Source organism: Asterias rubens, chromosome 7 (assembly GCF_902459465.1).
Source record: "Asterias rubens chromosome 7, eAstRub1.3, whole genome shotgun sequence".
NCBI classification, from domain to species: domain Eukaryota; kingdom Metazoa; phylum Echinodermata; class Asteroidea; order Forcipulatida; family Asteriidae; genus Asterias; species Asterias rubens.
In genome coordinates, this window is record NC_047068.1 from 19,285,817 (window position 1) to 19,300,685 (window position 14,869).

Genomic DNA, 14,869 nt, shown 5'->3' on the forward strand with positions numbered 1-14,869 from the left:
AAACTTAGATCTTACTATGTTTTAACCCAACTTAGTTTCTGTTTTCAAATAAAATGTTTAGCCTATACTTTCAAATTGCAACTTGCTTTCAAATTGCCCCATGGTGTGTGACAGGACGAGATGTCTAACATCTAAAAGAACCCAGTTCACTTATCGAAAAGAGAAGGGTTCGCCTGGCGTTGCTGGCTGTAGCTGCTGAATGGGCTGTAGCACCTTGTAAACCCCTCTTTCTGTAAAAATGTATTCACTTAGCGCCTTGATTAAGGTGTTGATAAAAACATGCACTCTATAAGACTTTGATATAACTATACGAATGTCAATTTCGATTACATAACGTACCTGATAGAACGCATCTGTCCACATCTTGTTTAGATCCGGTGGAGTTTTCTCATCGATGTTCACAGTGGAGTAATTCTGAACATCCTTCCACTGCGTCAACTGATTACAGCACTAAAACAAAGACAGAAAAAATAACAAACCATTTACATGTATATCTAAAATATCGTTTCAGTGCTTTAAAGTTAAGTGCAAATTCATACTCGTCATATCCAAAAGTGAAAAGTGTGCATAAATTGGAAAAAAAAATTAATCAAAAACCAAAAGTAAATGTTTTTTCTTAGAAACCGAATCTATCTTGTTTGCGAACAATTACATGTACTTTAAAGACTACTCTTGACCGACAAACTTCACTTACCAGGAGCTCTTAATATGCAAAAGCAATTTTGATAAAACCCATACATCCTTACAGTTCTGAGCTGACAAAATGTAGATCTTAATCACTTCAACTGTCACTACGACATGTTTAAAATCTATCCAAATTGTTACATGTATCTCAACACCTGCTGATTATCAATCAATAACTTCTATTTTTCTAATCAGATAGAGCGAAGACCTAATATTCACTGTTTGTTCCAATCTTCCTGATTTAAAAAAAATATATATATATATAATATATCAAGGGGGGAAAAAAGAATTAAAATGTATTTCTTAATGTTTTTTTCTGTAATTTTGTAAAAATGTATTTTTTTATAAAGCTCTGTATTTTTAAAATCAATTCAGCCAAAGTTTGAATGTTTTTTTCTAAATAACCGATAATAAAAAAAAACACTGTGCCTCCTTACATTAAGCCTTGACTCGTCCCAAAGATCTTCTTCAACTTGAGGAACTGATCCTTCCGCCCAGTCTGTTTCAAATGCCTAGAAAAAAAGAAACAACACATGTTAGACATCAAAGAAATTAAAATGCTACCAGTGTCAAATTTCATACAGCTGCTTAAACACAACTAGTTGCCAAGCACAACAAATGTTAGCGTACCAGGCCAAAATACCATGTCACGTTTACAATTTGTGACTGGTGTCCTGTTCATTTCTGCTAAGCAGAATATTGTTAGGCAATACTATCTGCTTAAGCAGCTTTATGAAATTGGGCCCAGATGTGAAACTCTATGCCCAGAAGCATGTTGCCAAACCTCCAAACTGGATTTGTTATCAAATAATATATCAGAACAGAACAATATTTAGAGAAAAGGGAGACTGCCATTAAAGGGCTAGATAGCTCAGTCTTTGAGCCCCAGCACGTTAATCCGGAGGTCGTTGGTGTTCCTGAAGAGATTTACACATAGTGCTACTGCACATACCTGACCTAGTTATACTCCCACCATGCAAAGTTTCAAATCCTACTTAATACAGTAGTATTGTATTTGGTTTTACTGCGCATTGAACACCCGAGCGGTGTGTTGTGGCCGAGTGGATAAGAGCACTGAACTCGAACTCTCTTGATTGCGTTCAGTAGAATGTGGGTTCGGGAGTCGTGACACTTGTGTCCCTGAACAAGACACTTAACTACATACTTCTCCCCACCCAATGGTAAACGGGTACCTAAGAGAGCAGAAATGGTTCTTGTGATTGACTTAGCCAACAGCGCATATTTGTTGCACATGCTGTATACTCCCCAGGGAGCTGAGATGGTTTAAGGGATGAATTAAGGCCCAGTGACCAGAGGTAATAATGTTGGAAGCATTTTGAGATGCCCATCAAGTGTGAAAAGCGCTATGTAAAAAAAAGGTTATTATTATTATTATTATTTAAAAGTACCTGGTTGTAGAGTTTCACAGCGGCTGAATAATCACCTCTAGACTCCGCCTCCAGCGCTGTCTTGGTAATCTCATGGGTACCAATACCACCACTGAATATACCCTGTACTGCATCAAACTCACCCAGGGCTTTGTAGAGCCTGGAAACAATACCAAGTTAAACTTGTTTTCAGATTTTTAAGTAATGGATCTTACATGGGATGTTTAAAGAATTCAAATTTTTTGTAATAATCTTTCTTACAAAACCTATCTACTACAGCTGTTTTAGGTGTCCAGTGTCTTTAATTCAAAACATTGCTAAAAACTCATCTTATTTCAGAGTTTGTCCTTTTATGATTTTTGTATCACATGTGTTAGAAAAGATCGTCATGTGATTGGATGATGATAATACTTAAAACATTTCCAAAACGGTGCCTTCGGCTACAGCTATAGCTAAAATGCGCCCATCTGCCTATTCTTAAAAACTGGCAGACGCACTTATCTTGCCATAGCTCTAGCTGGAATCGCCATTTTTTAACACAAACTTATTATGAATATAGACCTTTCTTATGCAACGTCACAGCCCGAGTTTTTGCCAACCCAGGTTGGAAAACTATGGAAAGCCTTAAATGCAAAAATCAAAAACAGATCGCTACTGTTTGTAACAATCTTACCAAATTATGCAAAAATTGTGTTGATTTTGTTAAAAACAACACAACTAATTACATATAAGAGGTATTTTATTTTTTTGAAAGCTTGCAGAAAATGTTGAATTTTGTTGAAACATCTGTTTTTGCGATTGAGTGTTTTACTAACATTCGGCCGACCAAGCCAACCAAGGCGGTTTGTTTGTCAACAAAAGAAAGGTCTATAACAGGTACCTTGCTAATTCAATCCAGGTGCTGATTTCCGGGGAGGGGCCCTTGGTGGACCCCCTAGCTCTTTTACTACTCCTTTCCTCCTCCCATGTCTTCATAATCAAGTTCTCCTCAAGAAGACGAATACCTAGCGATACAAAATGACAACCATCAATCACTTGACTCATCAGGCCCAATTTCATAGCGCTGCTTAAAGGCAGTGGAAACTATTGGTAATTACTCAAAATAATTATTAGCATAAAACCTTATTTGGTATTGATTAATGGGGATCTGTTGATAGTGTGAGACATTGCGAGAAACGGCTCCCTAAGTAACATAGTTTTCGAGAAAGAAGTAATTTCCCACGGATTTGATTTTGAGACCTCAGAATTATATTTTGCGGTCTCGAAATCAAGCATCTGAAAGCACACAACTTAGCAACAAGGGTGTTTTTTTCTGTCATTATTCTCTCACAACTTTGACAACCAATTGAGCTCAAATTTTCACAGGTTTGTTATTTTGTGCATATGTTGAAATGCACCAAGTGAGAAGACTGGTCTTTGACAGTTACCAAAGGTGTACTAATGGTAAACAAGGCAGAGAATGGTCATTGTACGAGAACAGTGCTACAGTAAAACCTTGGGTTGCAGTAATGGTCAAGTTCACACAAGGACCAATGGTTAGCTAGTGGTTGTTTAGTGACGCACGTACGACATACACACTGAAGTTGAATCTAGTCATGTCAGTCAACACGACAGGCGACTCAACGTACATGTACATCGTCATTTCTTATAACTGGTCCACTCTGCACTGTGCTATGAAAACAGCTATTGATAACCAGCGATGCTACCACGCCCAGTAGGCTGGTTCCAAATAGTCAACTAGTGTAGTCCAACTATCATCAACTAGACAGAGTTCAGGCATACTTAGTCAAACTACGGTCATTAATAGTCTTTGTTCAAACTTGGCAATAGGATTCCCATACATGTAGCAACAAATGCAATGGGTCACTGTGGTCAAGTGGTTAGACTGCATAACTTGCAATCACAAGTCTGTGGGTTCGAATCCTACAGTTACCCCAAGATTTTACAATGACTAGAATAAATATCGTTGTCTAGTTACATAACCACAATTTCTTGATTTGTGCAATTCATAAACATAGATGTTAAACCAATGTTTTTATGAGAGAGATTGGCTGTTTCCAGCTGGGTGTTTATATCCCATTGCAACCGTGCCCAGTAGGCTGGTTCCAAATAGTCCCCTGCAAGTCCAACTATCATCAACTAGGCAGAGTTCAGGTTTACTTAGTCGAACTATAGTCAACAATAGGTCATGCCCAATACTGATGTATAACAACTTTAAAGCTCAAAGTTATTTGCAATCCTGGACGTGTCTTACCCATGTGGAGCTGCTGACTGGTCAGACTGGCTGTGCTCACAGATGAAGGGTCAAGGGTCAATTGTTTAGAATGGTAGTAGCCAACCTCCTATTATAAAACAATTTGAAAAACAGTTTGCACAAAATAAACGGAACCTCTACTGCACTGGATTATAACAATAAAACATGATTTCATTTAATTTCATTCTTTTATTTTATTCTGGTTGTGAAGCCAAGAACTGTCAGAAAAGCAAACTTAATCACGGTACTAGCCAAGAGCTCCATGGAGTGGCAACAGGCCCCTGGGAAAAAAAGAAGCTGTAGCCCACACCTTGAAGTGACCTTCAGGCCTTGTGTGTCTGGCGACTTTCATGAACAAAATTATAAAAATAGAATAAAAATTACCTGTATGCAGCTGATGAACTGAGGGGAGAACTGAGTTGAGAATGAGAGCATTGTATTCAGGTGCTTGTCTATATCTGATTTCATGGCTGTAGCTTCTCGCTCGGTTTTAATGTCTTCAATCTGTGAGAAGATTCCCTTGAAGAGAGAGCTGAAGAGAAGTTTGGCCATCGTAGCATCTCGCTGAAAAAAAAGAAAAACATCAGAAAAAAGAAAAAAAAGTATACCCTTGTTTTTTTTAACCGTTCAATTGTTTTAGTAGAAATACATCTATGTTCTATGGACCCCTAAGCATTGGAGGAGGAAACCTGGTACACCTGCACTAACGTACACTGACATTCTTAAAATGGACACGGGTTTGAAATCAGCAGATTTCAAGTCGGAAATGGGGGACAGAAAGGCATGGGGAACCCTCTTGATTTGAGGACATCACTCGACTTAAGCAAGCATATGAATGTAGATGTATGAAAAAATCATTTCAAGATGTGGTGACTGAAAATCCGGGGTGGTTTAGTCCACACAATGCTGTATGATATTTTCTATGACACTTTCTTACCTGTGCAAGAGCTTGTAGTGGAGCGATTAAATCTGAATGTTTGATCTGGATATCCGGTAAGTCACCAGCTCGATATCTTCTATACATTGTCACAGTGCTGAACTTACGCTCTCTCTGCTCATCCAAGTATTTCTGTCAAAGTCACAAAAATTATTATTATTATTATTTATTCGGACATTTCACAAAATACAATAACAATATTTGCAAACAAAAGTAAAGCTTTCCGAAAAAACAAAAAAAATAAACATGTTGCGCAGAACTACATGTAGGCATACAGGATAAATAGCAACTAAAACACTGGTCCTGAATGAAGATACTGACAGCAAGGTTTGGATACATTAAGGAACATGTATATGTTTATATTAGATACATTAAGTGAGAAGACTGGTCTTTGACAATTACTGAAGGTGTCCAGTGCCTTTAAGTCTTCTCTATGAGTATCTTGGAAACAAATCATGAACACTAACAAACTTCCTAACCTTTTTCAATTCACTGCGTTTCATTTCCCTCCGTGCAAAGTACACTCGCTCGTTCGTCTGATCTTTGAGAAATCTTCGCTTCAGACGGTTCACTTCCTTTGCATCAGAACTTCCTGTTACAAAACAGAAGATCAAAGAAATATAGTTTGTCAATATCCCCCAAAGTTCTTTGATAAACTCATTTTAAAATATGATAATTATATCAATGCACTTTACAGGTGCCCTGCGACCTAGACTTTTTGGGACTCAAGATGGCAGCAGACCAGGTAAATCGGTAATGTGAAAATGCTCAGAACGACGGAAATAATTGCAAATTTTTCTGGTAAGTCTGCTGCCAACTAGCTCCCATTACCTGCTTTCCCGGAGTCCGATTCATCGGTTCCTCTTTGTTGATTTGTTGCAGCTTGTCCAAACCCAGGGTCAGTCGCTTTCTTGTTGGCTGCTCGTCTGTCTCGACCAGACTTCCGACCTGCTCCGATCGTGAAGAGGAGACTGGATTGGTCTGAAGCTGAACTTGAAGAGTAATCGGCAAATGTATCCTGACTCCCAGTAAGCCAATTGTAGGCATTCTTACGACTTGCAACAGCATCTGCAAACAAAAATACATGTCACAAAATTCAATCTACAGCTCTCATTTCGTAAAGTTACATACATAAAGTTTTTTAGTCGTCAAGTGTCATGACAAGGACCAAGTTTCATAAAGCTGCTTAAGCACAAAAAGTACTTACTCTGCATTCAGGGTCATGCTTCTTTCCAGTTCGAAAGGGCTTCTTTATACAGCTCTAGTCCACACAAAGTTCTTTGATCATTGTCCTTCCAATACGCTTCACCTAAAAACTATTGAACTCTCTTCCCAACAATCTCAAAGACTGTACTACGCTAGAACAATTTAAATCTTAACTTAAACCCATGTTTTTAATTACAGAAGCACATAGAGACTCTTTCATACTATGCGCTTTACATTTATTATTATTAATGATGTACCTAGATCCTGTGTAGCAGTGAACTTGTTCCCATCCTGAGTAGTTCAAATCTCCCCTCCAAGGCCCAGAGTACCATCCGAGGGGGTTTGTGATGGGGAACCAGAAGAGCTTTGACTGGACTTCTTATTATTACTATTATTATTATTATTGATGTACCTAGATCCTGTGTAGCAGTGAACTGGTTCCCATCCTGAGTGGCTCGTATCTCCCCTCTAAGCCCCAGAGTACCATCCGAGGGGGTTTGTGATGGGGAACCAGAGGAGCTTTGACTGGATTGTGTCTCTACAAACATCGGTGTGGAGATAGCTACGTGTCGCTGCTTCCACGAATGGTCAATCATCACATCCTTAACAACAACAAACAGGATAATAATCATTTATTAATATCCAAGTCTTGTATAGCTCACAAACAGTATCTACCCATAGATACAGAATATAATACCTAGATCGGTCGCGCGTACATATGCGAGTTCTGGCATGGGGGCAGCCATTAGCCTATCACCCACTTTCATCTTCCACCAGCACGTGACTTTTTAGCGCTTCCATAGTGGCTATCTCCAATATTCATTTTCTGTGCGTTACCACCAGCACGTGACTTTTTAGCGCGTCCATGAAGAACCAGAAATTTGCATGTACGGCTTATGGCGCGTTACGCACAGCCAATCTAGGTATTATATTCTTTATCTATGTATCTACCAACAAGGCACTCAAGGCGCTAATAGTATATACATTTTTACAGAAAGATTTAAAGGGATGCTGCAGTGATTTCAAATAAAAAAGTTAATTTTGCTGTCATTTATTTCTGATATATGTATTGAACATCAATATAATGTGTTTTGTCATGCCCCCCCCCCCTTTTGTGGATTGTTACCACCCTACCATCGACGTCACGTCGGGAGTTCAAACATACCGTCGGCAAAAAGAGTCTGGTCCCTAACTACACGCGCCTAAGTACCAGGCCACACTGTTCACACGTCTCTTTATGCACACAGCCAGGGGGCCCGACGGCTCGGGTTACCGACATGACGTCACGTTTATGCAAATGAAGGCTCCCTTTTAGGGGCGGGGTGGGTTCCCCTAATCTCTTGAAAACCATTTTTAAAATACTTGCGCATTTAATAAAAAATATTTAAAAATATTTCAGGTTTAAAAAGTCATGTTTAATCGTTTAAATGAATAAAAAAAAACACTGCAGCGACCCTTTAAAGGTTACTGAAGTTATGAATTCTGCGACCCATTCAGCAGCCACAGCCAGGAACACTAGGGCGAACCCCTTTTCTTTTTGTAAAGTGCGCTGGGTTCTTTTACGTGTGTGCTACACAACACATGGGAGCAACGGCTTCGATGACTGAATCACCAGAGCTTAAGTCGGATGCTCTTATCTGCTCGGCTAGGACACCCCAAAGATTTTTAAAAAACAAAAAGCAAAAGTTATTCCAACCTGGAATTTGCATTCTGAGAGCGGATGTTCAAAGATTTCTCGCTTGTAGTCGGGACTCTTGGATGTCATTTCTAGAAGTAGACTGGTGGCATAGCTCAGATACTGGTGCTCGGTCCCTGCAGAATACATGCATTCTAGCATAGCAACAAGCCTCTCCAGAGTACCGATTGGAAGTCTGGTTTCATGACTCCAAAAATTGCTTACTCTCAGGCTGTAATGAGAAGAAGGAATAGAGTTATATATACAACTAGAGGGCACATTTTATGACAGAATTGGTGCATTATGATTGTTCACTATTATTTATTCTACACACACATGTAGTTGTTGTGAAATCAGCAGTTAGCTTGGGTTAGGATTCAAACCCACAATCTGCAAGTCCTGCAGTCTAACCACTAGACCAAGGTTAACTTTGTAGGATTCAAACCCACAACCTTGTGATTGCAAGTCCTGCAGTCTAACCACTAGACCACGGTGTTAGCTTGGTAGGATTGGAACCCACAACCTTGTGATTGCAAGTCCTGCAGTCTAACCACTAGACCACGGTAAGCTTAGTATGGTTTGAACCCACAACCTTGTAATTGCAAATCCTGCAGTCCCACCACTGGACCGGTTAGCTTGGTATGATTCGACCCACAACCTTCTGATTGTAAGTCCTGCAGTCTAACCACTGGACCGGTTAGCTTGGTATGATTCGACCCACAACCTTGTGATTGCTTCTGTTATGTCTGTAGTCTAACCACTGGACCTAGGTTAGCTTGGTACGATTCAAACCCACAACCTTGTGATTGTAAGTCCTGCAGTCTAACCACTGGACCTAGGTTAGCTTGGTACGATTCAAACCCACAACCTTCTGATTGTAAGTCCTGCAGTCTAACCACTAGACCTAGGTTAGCTTGGTAGGATTCAAACCCACAACCTTCTGATTGCAAGACCGGCACTCTAACCACTGGACCTAGGTTAGCTTGGTAGGATTCAAACCCACAACCTTGCAATTGCAAGTCCTGCAGTCTAACCACTAGACCTAGGTTAGCTTGGTAGGATTCAAACCCACAACCTTGTGATTGCAAGACCGGCACTCTAACCACTAGACCATGGTGACCACTTTCTTACCTAAGACTGGCTTCTGTGTCTGACAACCCTTGTAGCAGAGTGTCTTTAGTCATACTCAGTAAATCATCAGTCCCATCTTCTCGACGAGATTCTTCATCCCTAGAAAGGGAAATCACCCAAATTAGCTTTCAATAATAGAAGGGTGCTCATGTGATTCACTGATATTAATATAATTTTGTTTGTACACATTGTAGTTCTTATATAGTGCAATTCACAATAACGTCTCAATTTACTTTCATTAGTGCCCTGGTTAATCTTTCACAGCTCCCTTGGGAGTATACAGCTCTGAGCTGCCGTGGTGCGTAAAAGTTTTTTTCAACCACATTACTGACCTCCATCCTCGCAGGTACACGTTTACACCTCTGCTTTGAAAGCATTATTGCAACAACATAACCATGCAGTGTGGGCATTATTGGTAGTTGGTCTTTACACAAAAGCTTGCACAAATCCACTTCAACCCATGCTTTGACTACAGATATTTAAAAAAATTCAACTAACAAACAACAAGGCAAACCAAACAAATAAAATATAAGTACATGTAGCAGATTTTTGTGGCATACACAGCATACACATTAGCCTGATATGTGTATAGCTCACCATACTTACCCAATGTTAATAGTTCTGTCGATCCATTTAATGAAAAAGTTAAATGAGGTAAGAAGAAAGTTCAAATCAGAAAATCATTTTTATGCAATGTTACTGACCTATACAAAATATACCATTTACATCAACATTTATATCAGCATGCAATTTAACTAGGTGCCAGTTTGTCAAAAGTGAGGTAAACTTTGGAGGGTGATTCAAAACCCTTCCCTTAAAGGGAAGGTACACATTTGGTAATTGTCAAAGACCAGTCTTCCCACTTGGTGTATCCCATCATAACCATAAAATAAACAAACCTGTGAAAATTTGGGTTCAATTGGTCATCAAAGTTGCAAGAAAATGATGAAAAAAAAACACCCTTGTCGGACGAAATTGTGTGCTTTCATATAATAATAAAAGACTTCTAGCTAGAAGTCTGTTATTATTTTAGTGCGAAATTACCTCTCTCTCAAAAACTACGTTACTTCAGAGGGAGTCATTTCCCACAATAGTTTATACTATCAACAGCTCTCCAATGCTTGTTACCCTTAATATTTGTTTTGAGTAATTACCAAACGTGTACCTTCCCTTTAAAGGCAGTGGACACTATTGGTAATTCCTCAAAATATTTATAAGCATAAAACCTTACTTCGTAACGAGTAATGGGGAGCTGTTAATAGTATAAAACATTGTTAGAAACAGCTCCCTCTGAAGTAATGTAGTTTTCGAGAAATAAGTAATTTTCCACGAATTTGAATTTGAGACCTCAGAATTAGATTGTGAAGTCTCAAAATCAAGCACTCGAAAGCACACAACTTCGTGTGACAAGGGTGTTTTATCTACTTGGGTTTTGCATTATATTTGGCATTTTATAAAAGCATATCACTTGAACTATAACCACACAAGTAACTAGACGCAAGTTTACCTGAAGTTATCATAGATCCACATGAGAATGTCATACATGACCGCTCTACAGGCAGGGCTAGGGATGTTGAATAGCGCCCTCACTGCTGGTAGAATGTCCAGGATCTCGGTTGGCTTCAGGTTGGGTAGCATTCCGTTGATTAGTTTGAGAGATGCCAGCTGGGTGTCTTCATCCCTGTCATTCAACAAATAAAGTTACATGTAATATCAGCAATAATAATACTAATAATATTAATGTTGGTTTTTACCAATACACCAATGTGTGTAGCACTGTATACTCAGTAAAAATATCACAGGCATGTTACACAGGTGGGATTCGAACCCACAACCCTTGCAATTCTAGAGCAGTGTCTTACCAACTAGACTACCGAGGTTGCCCGGTAGCTAGAGGCAGTTCGAATCCTATGTTTTGGCAGCGAGTACCAGGGTAACAAGGGGTTCGCACGCACTTATTATAATAATAATAGTAACAATAATAATAATAGGTTCTTATACCTAATTTGATTTTGAGACCTGAGATTTAGGTCTCAAAATCAAGTATCTGAAAGCACACAACTTTGTGTGACCATGGTGCCACAAGGGTGTTTTCTTCTTTCATTAATATCTCGCAACTTCGACGACCGAGTGAAGACTAGTCTTTGACAATTACCAATAGTGTCCAGTGTCTTTAAGCAGAGCCATGGAATTGGGCATAGTCGTTTGTCATAGCACTTTACAGTGAGCTTTTGAAAAGGGTAGGGTTTAAGCAAAGTTTTTTTAATGGCTACAGAAGGTGATTTTTGTCATGCTCTGAGGAAGATAATTACCTGTGAGTCAACATCTGGACAATTCCTTTGCTTTTCATCTCCATGAATAATTTAGGAATATGGATGGATCTGGTTGCAATGACCTCTAAGCATAGAGTCCTGGGCTGACCATACAGTGACGGTAACATGAACAGCAGCTTGTTCAGGAAACTGACCACAAAACAAAGAGAAAAATACATAAAAACTGTGTCAGAATTGGTGGATAGGCAGCCGTCGATTTCACCAAACTCTTCCTATCTTAGGACTTAAAGGAACACATTGCATTGGATCGGTCAGGTTGGTCTTTGAAAAGCGTTTGTAACCGTTTGTTATAAAATGCATATGTGTAGAAAGATGTTGTAAAAGTATAATACAATGATCCACACAAACATGCCTCGAAATTGCACGGTTTTCCATTTACCTCGTAGACTAACACGGTCGGCCATTTATGGGAGTCAAATTTTTGACTCCCATAAATGGCCGACCGTGTTAGTTTGCACAGTATAAAGGAAAACCACGCAATTTCAAGGCAAATTTGTGTGGATCATTGTATTCTACTTTTAAAGCGTGTTCCTTTAAGACGGTTCAGTTCCCTATCAAAATACGTCGGACGCATTGAACCCATCTAAAGTTAGGGCGGGTTACTCGTCCTAACTCGAGTTAGCATTAATCCTAGCGTTTCATGAAATCGGCTGAAGAAATCATAATGTATGAATTAATCACTCTATGCATAACAGACTAACAGACTAATTACAAGTCCCTCAGTTTTCCTTATACATCATACATACATTACACAAATGTTTTATATACCGCCATTTCATCAAGATTACAGCGGTTTGTGATGTTACGCAGCAAAAGAAACATAGGAACGATGATACAAACTTGCAAAGTACAATAACAAAAGCATTTCAACATTTCAAAACTTCCTTTCTTTTAATTGAGGTCCCAGAAAACCAATTTAATTAGTCCTACCTATCAGCAAACTCTGGATAATGCAGATGTATTTTGTGGATGCATATCGTGAAAATATCTGGTCTGACTCCACAAAGCTGAGATAGCTCTGTGGAGACTGTAGAATGTAAATAGCCCTCCGTCACCTACAAGAAATAAAACTTGTGTAAAATAGTGAAAACCTCCCTCAGCGTTCAAGTTTCATTTTATTTCCACAGTATCAACAAATAAAATACATTATCACTCAAGAGTGATCAGTTTAAAGAATACAACTTGAGTTATATTAAGATGGAAATACATATGATACCACAGAGGGATCTATTTTAAAAGCAGGTACTAGTTGGTCAGGAATTCTCGTCTTACCCAAGTCCCAACAATTTTTATTGTTTGTTTGTTTGTTGGGGTGCTGGGGTGTTTGTTTGTTCCCGTCAAGGGAAACAGTTCAACTTCCACATGGAGATTTAAAGCCATCATACACTTTCGGAACAGAAAACAAAAATTAAAGTTCACAGATTTACAAATAATTTATAGGGTTTTCAGAAGGTAATGGTGAAAGACTTCTCTTGAAATATTATTCCATGAAATGCTTTACTTTTCGAAAAAAACATTAAAACAATTATCAATTCTCGTTGTCGAGAATTACGGATTTATTTTAAACACATGTCATGACACGGCGAAACGTGTGGAAACAAGGGTGGGTTTTCCCCGTTATTTTCTCCCGACTCCGATGACCGATTGAACCTAAATTTTTACAGGTTTGTTGTTTTTTATATCAGTTGTGATACAAGAAGTGTGGGCCTTTAGACAATACTGTTTACCGAAAGCGTCCAATGGCTTTAAAAGCCAAGCTTGTAACATCCAATTTCTCTCATACCAACTTGGTTTAATGTCCATGATTATGAATTGTACAAATCAATAAGTTGTGAATAAGTATTGAAAAGACAATACTTATTCGAGTCATTGTGAAATTAGCGGTTAGCTCGGTAGGATTCAAACCCACAACCACGTGATTGCAATTTCTACAGTGTAACCACTGGACCACAGTGACCAGTGGAGTGACATAGCAGAGGAGATTAAAGGAACAAGGTTATCTGTAGACACAAGGCCCAACGAGTAAGAATTAATGTTCATGTTAGGTTGTCATCACGTACCTTATCAATCTCAGCTTTCTGCTTCATGGCCATACCAATCACCTCAGCTGCCGCTGCATGCACAATCTTGAAACGACACTTTAAATTGAACGCCAAAGCTGCATAAAACCTGTCAACAGATAAAAAAAAAATCATTGAACGAGCTCTGGTGTTGTCAGAAGCAGAATGTGGGCTCATAGCTGGTGATGACAGGTGTGCCCTTGAGCAAGGCACTTCACCATGATTGCTTTGTCAAAAGTTGGGAAGTTAGTGCACTCCTAGTGGATGATACCCATGCCTCAACATGGACTGTGAAGGGGGTAACCCTGTTTCAGCTCCAGAAGTAGATGACAATGTGCCGCTGGTGACAGTTGATTTGAGTTGACATCTCAAATAATTTAAGTGTACCCCTCACCTTGAAGTGGCTGTCAAGCCTTATGAGGCTTGGTGATCTCTCATACAAAAATTATCGAAAATACACAGATCAATGTCCAGTGTTACTGACCTGTCCTCATCTATATCCGAGTCTCGATCAATCGGATGAAATCCATTAGCGAGAATCAAACCAAGAAGCTGGATACCTGTAGCGTTGTCTTTCTTGTCCAAATCTTTGTTTGAAAGACCGCTAAAAATCTCACTGGAAATAACGAGAGAAGAAAAGCTCATCGATGGATGATCAAAAAAAGAGGAGTGAGGATGCCCAATTTATAAAGCTGTAAGGCCTGGTCACACAGGCCTCAATAACGAAAACCGACAATGAAAAAATGCACGCCCTCGTTTGGTTGAATAAGCCTGCGCATATTCTGCGTGGAGCAATTCAACCAAGAGCGTGCATTTTTATAGTTCTCGTTTTCGTTCTCGTTATCGGGGCCTGTTTGACCAAGCCTTTAAGTAGGAAATACTGTTTGGCAAGAAAAAAATGAGTAGAGCACCAGGTTTACACAGGTTAAGTGTACAAGTTTTCTCGACACGAGTAGCAGCGACACTACACATACGTTTAAAAAACAAATAGTAATATTTACTAAAAGTCTGCAATGTCCTCTTATTTTTTAGGAGAAAAAAACCCAGACAGATACTGTTTGGTCCTTTATAATTCATTTGAGGTTGGTTTTTCTTTAGTGATGTGTTAGTTTTTGTTGTCTGTTATGCCAATTTTAATACTGCGCCCTCTGTAGTTTTTTGAAAACGTAATCTCTAATAGTAGTAGTACACTCTAATCGTG

At 39.1% G+C, this 14,869-nt stretch overlaps 1 protein-coding gene across 1 annotated transcript in view; it reads right to left on the bottom strand.

Moving 5' to 3' along the window:
- LOC117292274 (DNA-dependent protein kinase catalytic subunit-like) overlaps window positions 1–14,869 on the bottom strand; it is a 73,995-nt gene that overhangs the window by 20,756 nt on the left and 38,370 nt on the right. The window contains exons 50-66 of the mRNA XM_033774272.1: window positions 14,153–14,284; window positions 13,669–13,777; window positions 12,539–12,663; window positions 11,588–11,737; window positions 10,783–10,956; window positions 9,276–9,374; window positions 8,166–8,376; window positions 6,882–7,071; window positions 6,095–6,331; window positions 5,743–5,855; window positions 5,264–5,395; window positions 4,711–4,890; window positions 4,327–4,414; window positions 2,953–3,076; window positions 2,094–2,232; window positions 1,122–1,196; window positions 340–450 (exon numbers count right to left, since the gene is read on the bottom strand). Of these exons, the coding sequence (XP_033630163.1) occupies window positions 340–450; window positions 1,122–1,196; window positions 2,094–2,232; window positions 2,953–3,076; window positions 4,327–4,414; window positions 4,711–4,890; window positions 5,264–5,395; window positions 5,743–5,855; window positions 6,095–6,331; window positions 6,882–7,071; window positions 8,166–8,376; window positions 9,276–9,374; window positions 10,783–10,956; window positions 11,588–11,737; window positions 12,539–12,663; window positions 13,669–13,777; window positions 14,153–14,284 (2,389 nt within the window). The remainder of the gene's footprint in view (window positions 1–339; window positions 451–1,121; window positions 1,197–2,093; window positions 2,233–2,952; window positions 3,077–4,326; window positions 4,415–4,710; window positions 4,891–5,263; window positions 5,396–5,742; window positions 5,856–6,094; window positions 6,332–6,881; window positions 7,072–8,165; window positions 8,377–9,275; window positions 9,375–10,782; window positions 10,957–11,587; window positions 11,738–12,538; window positions 12,664–13,668; window positions 13,778–14,152; window positions 14,285–14,869) is intronic.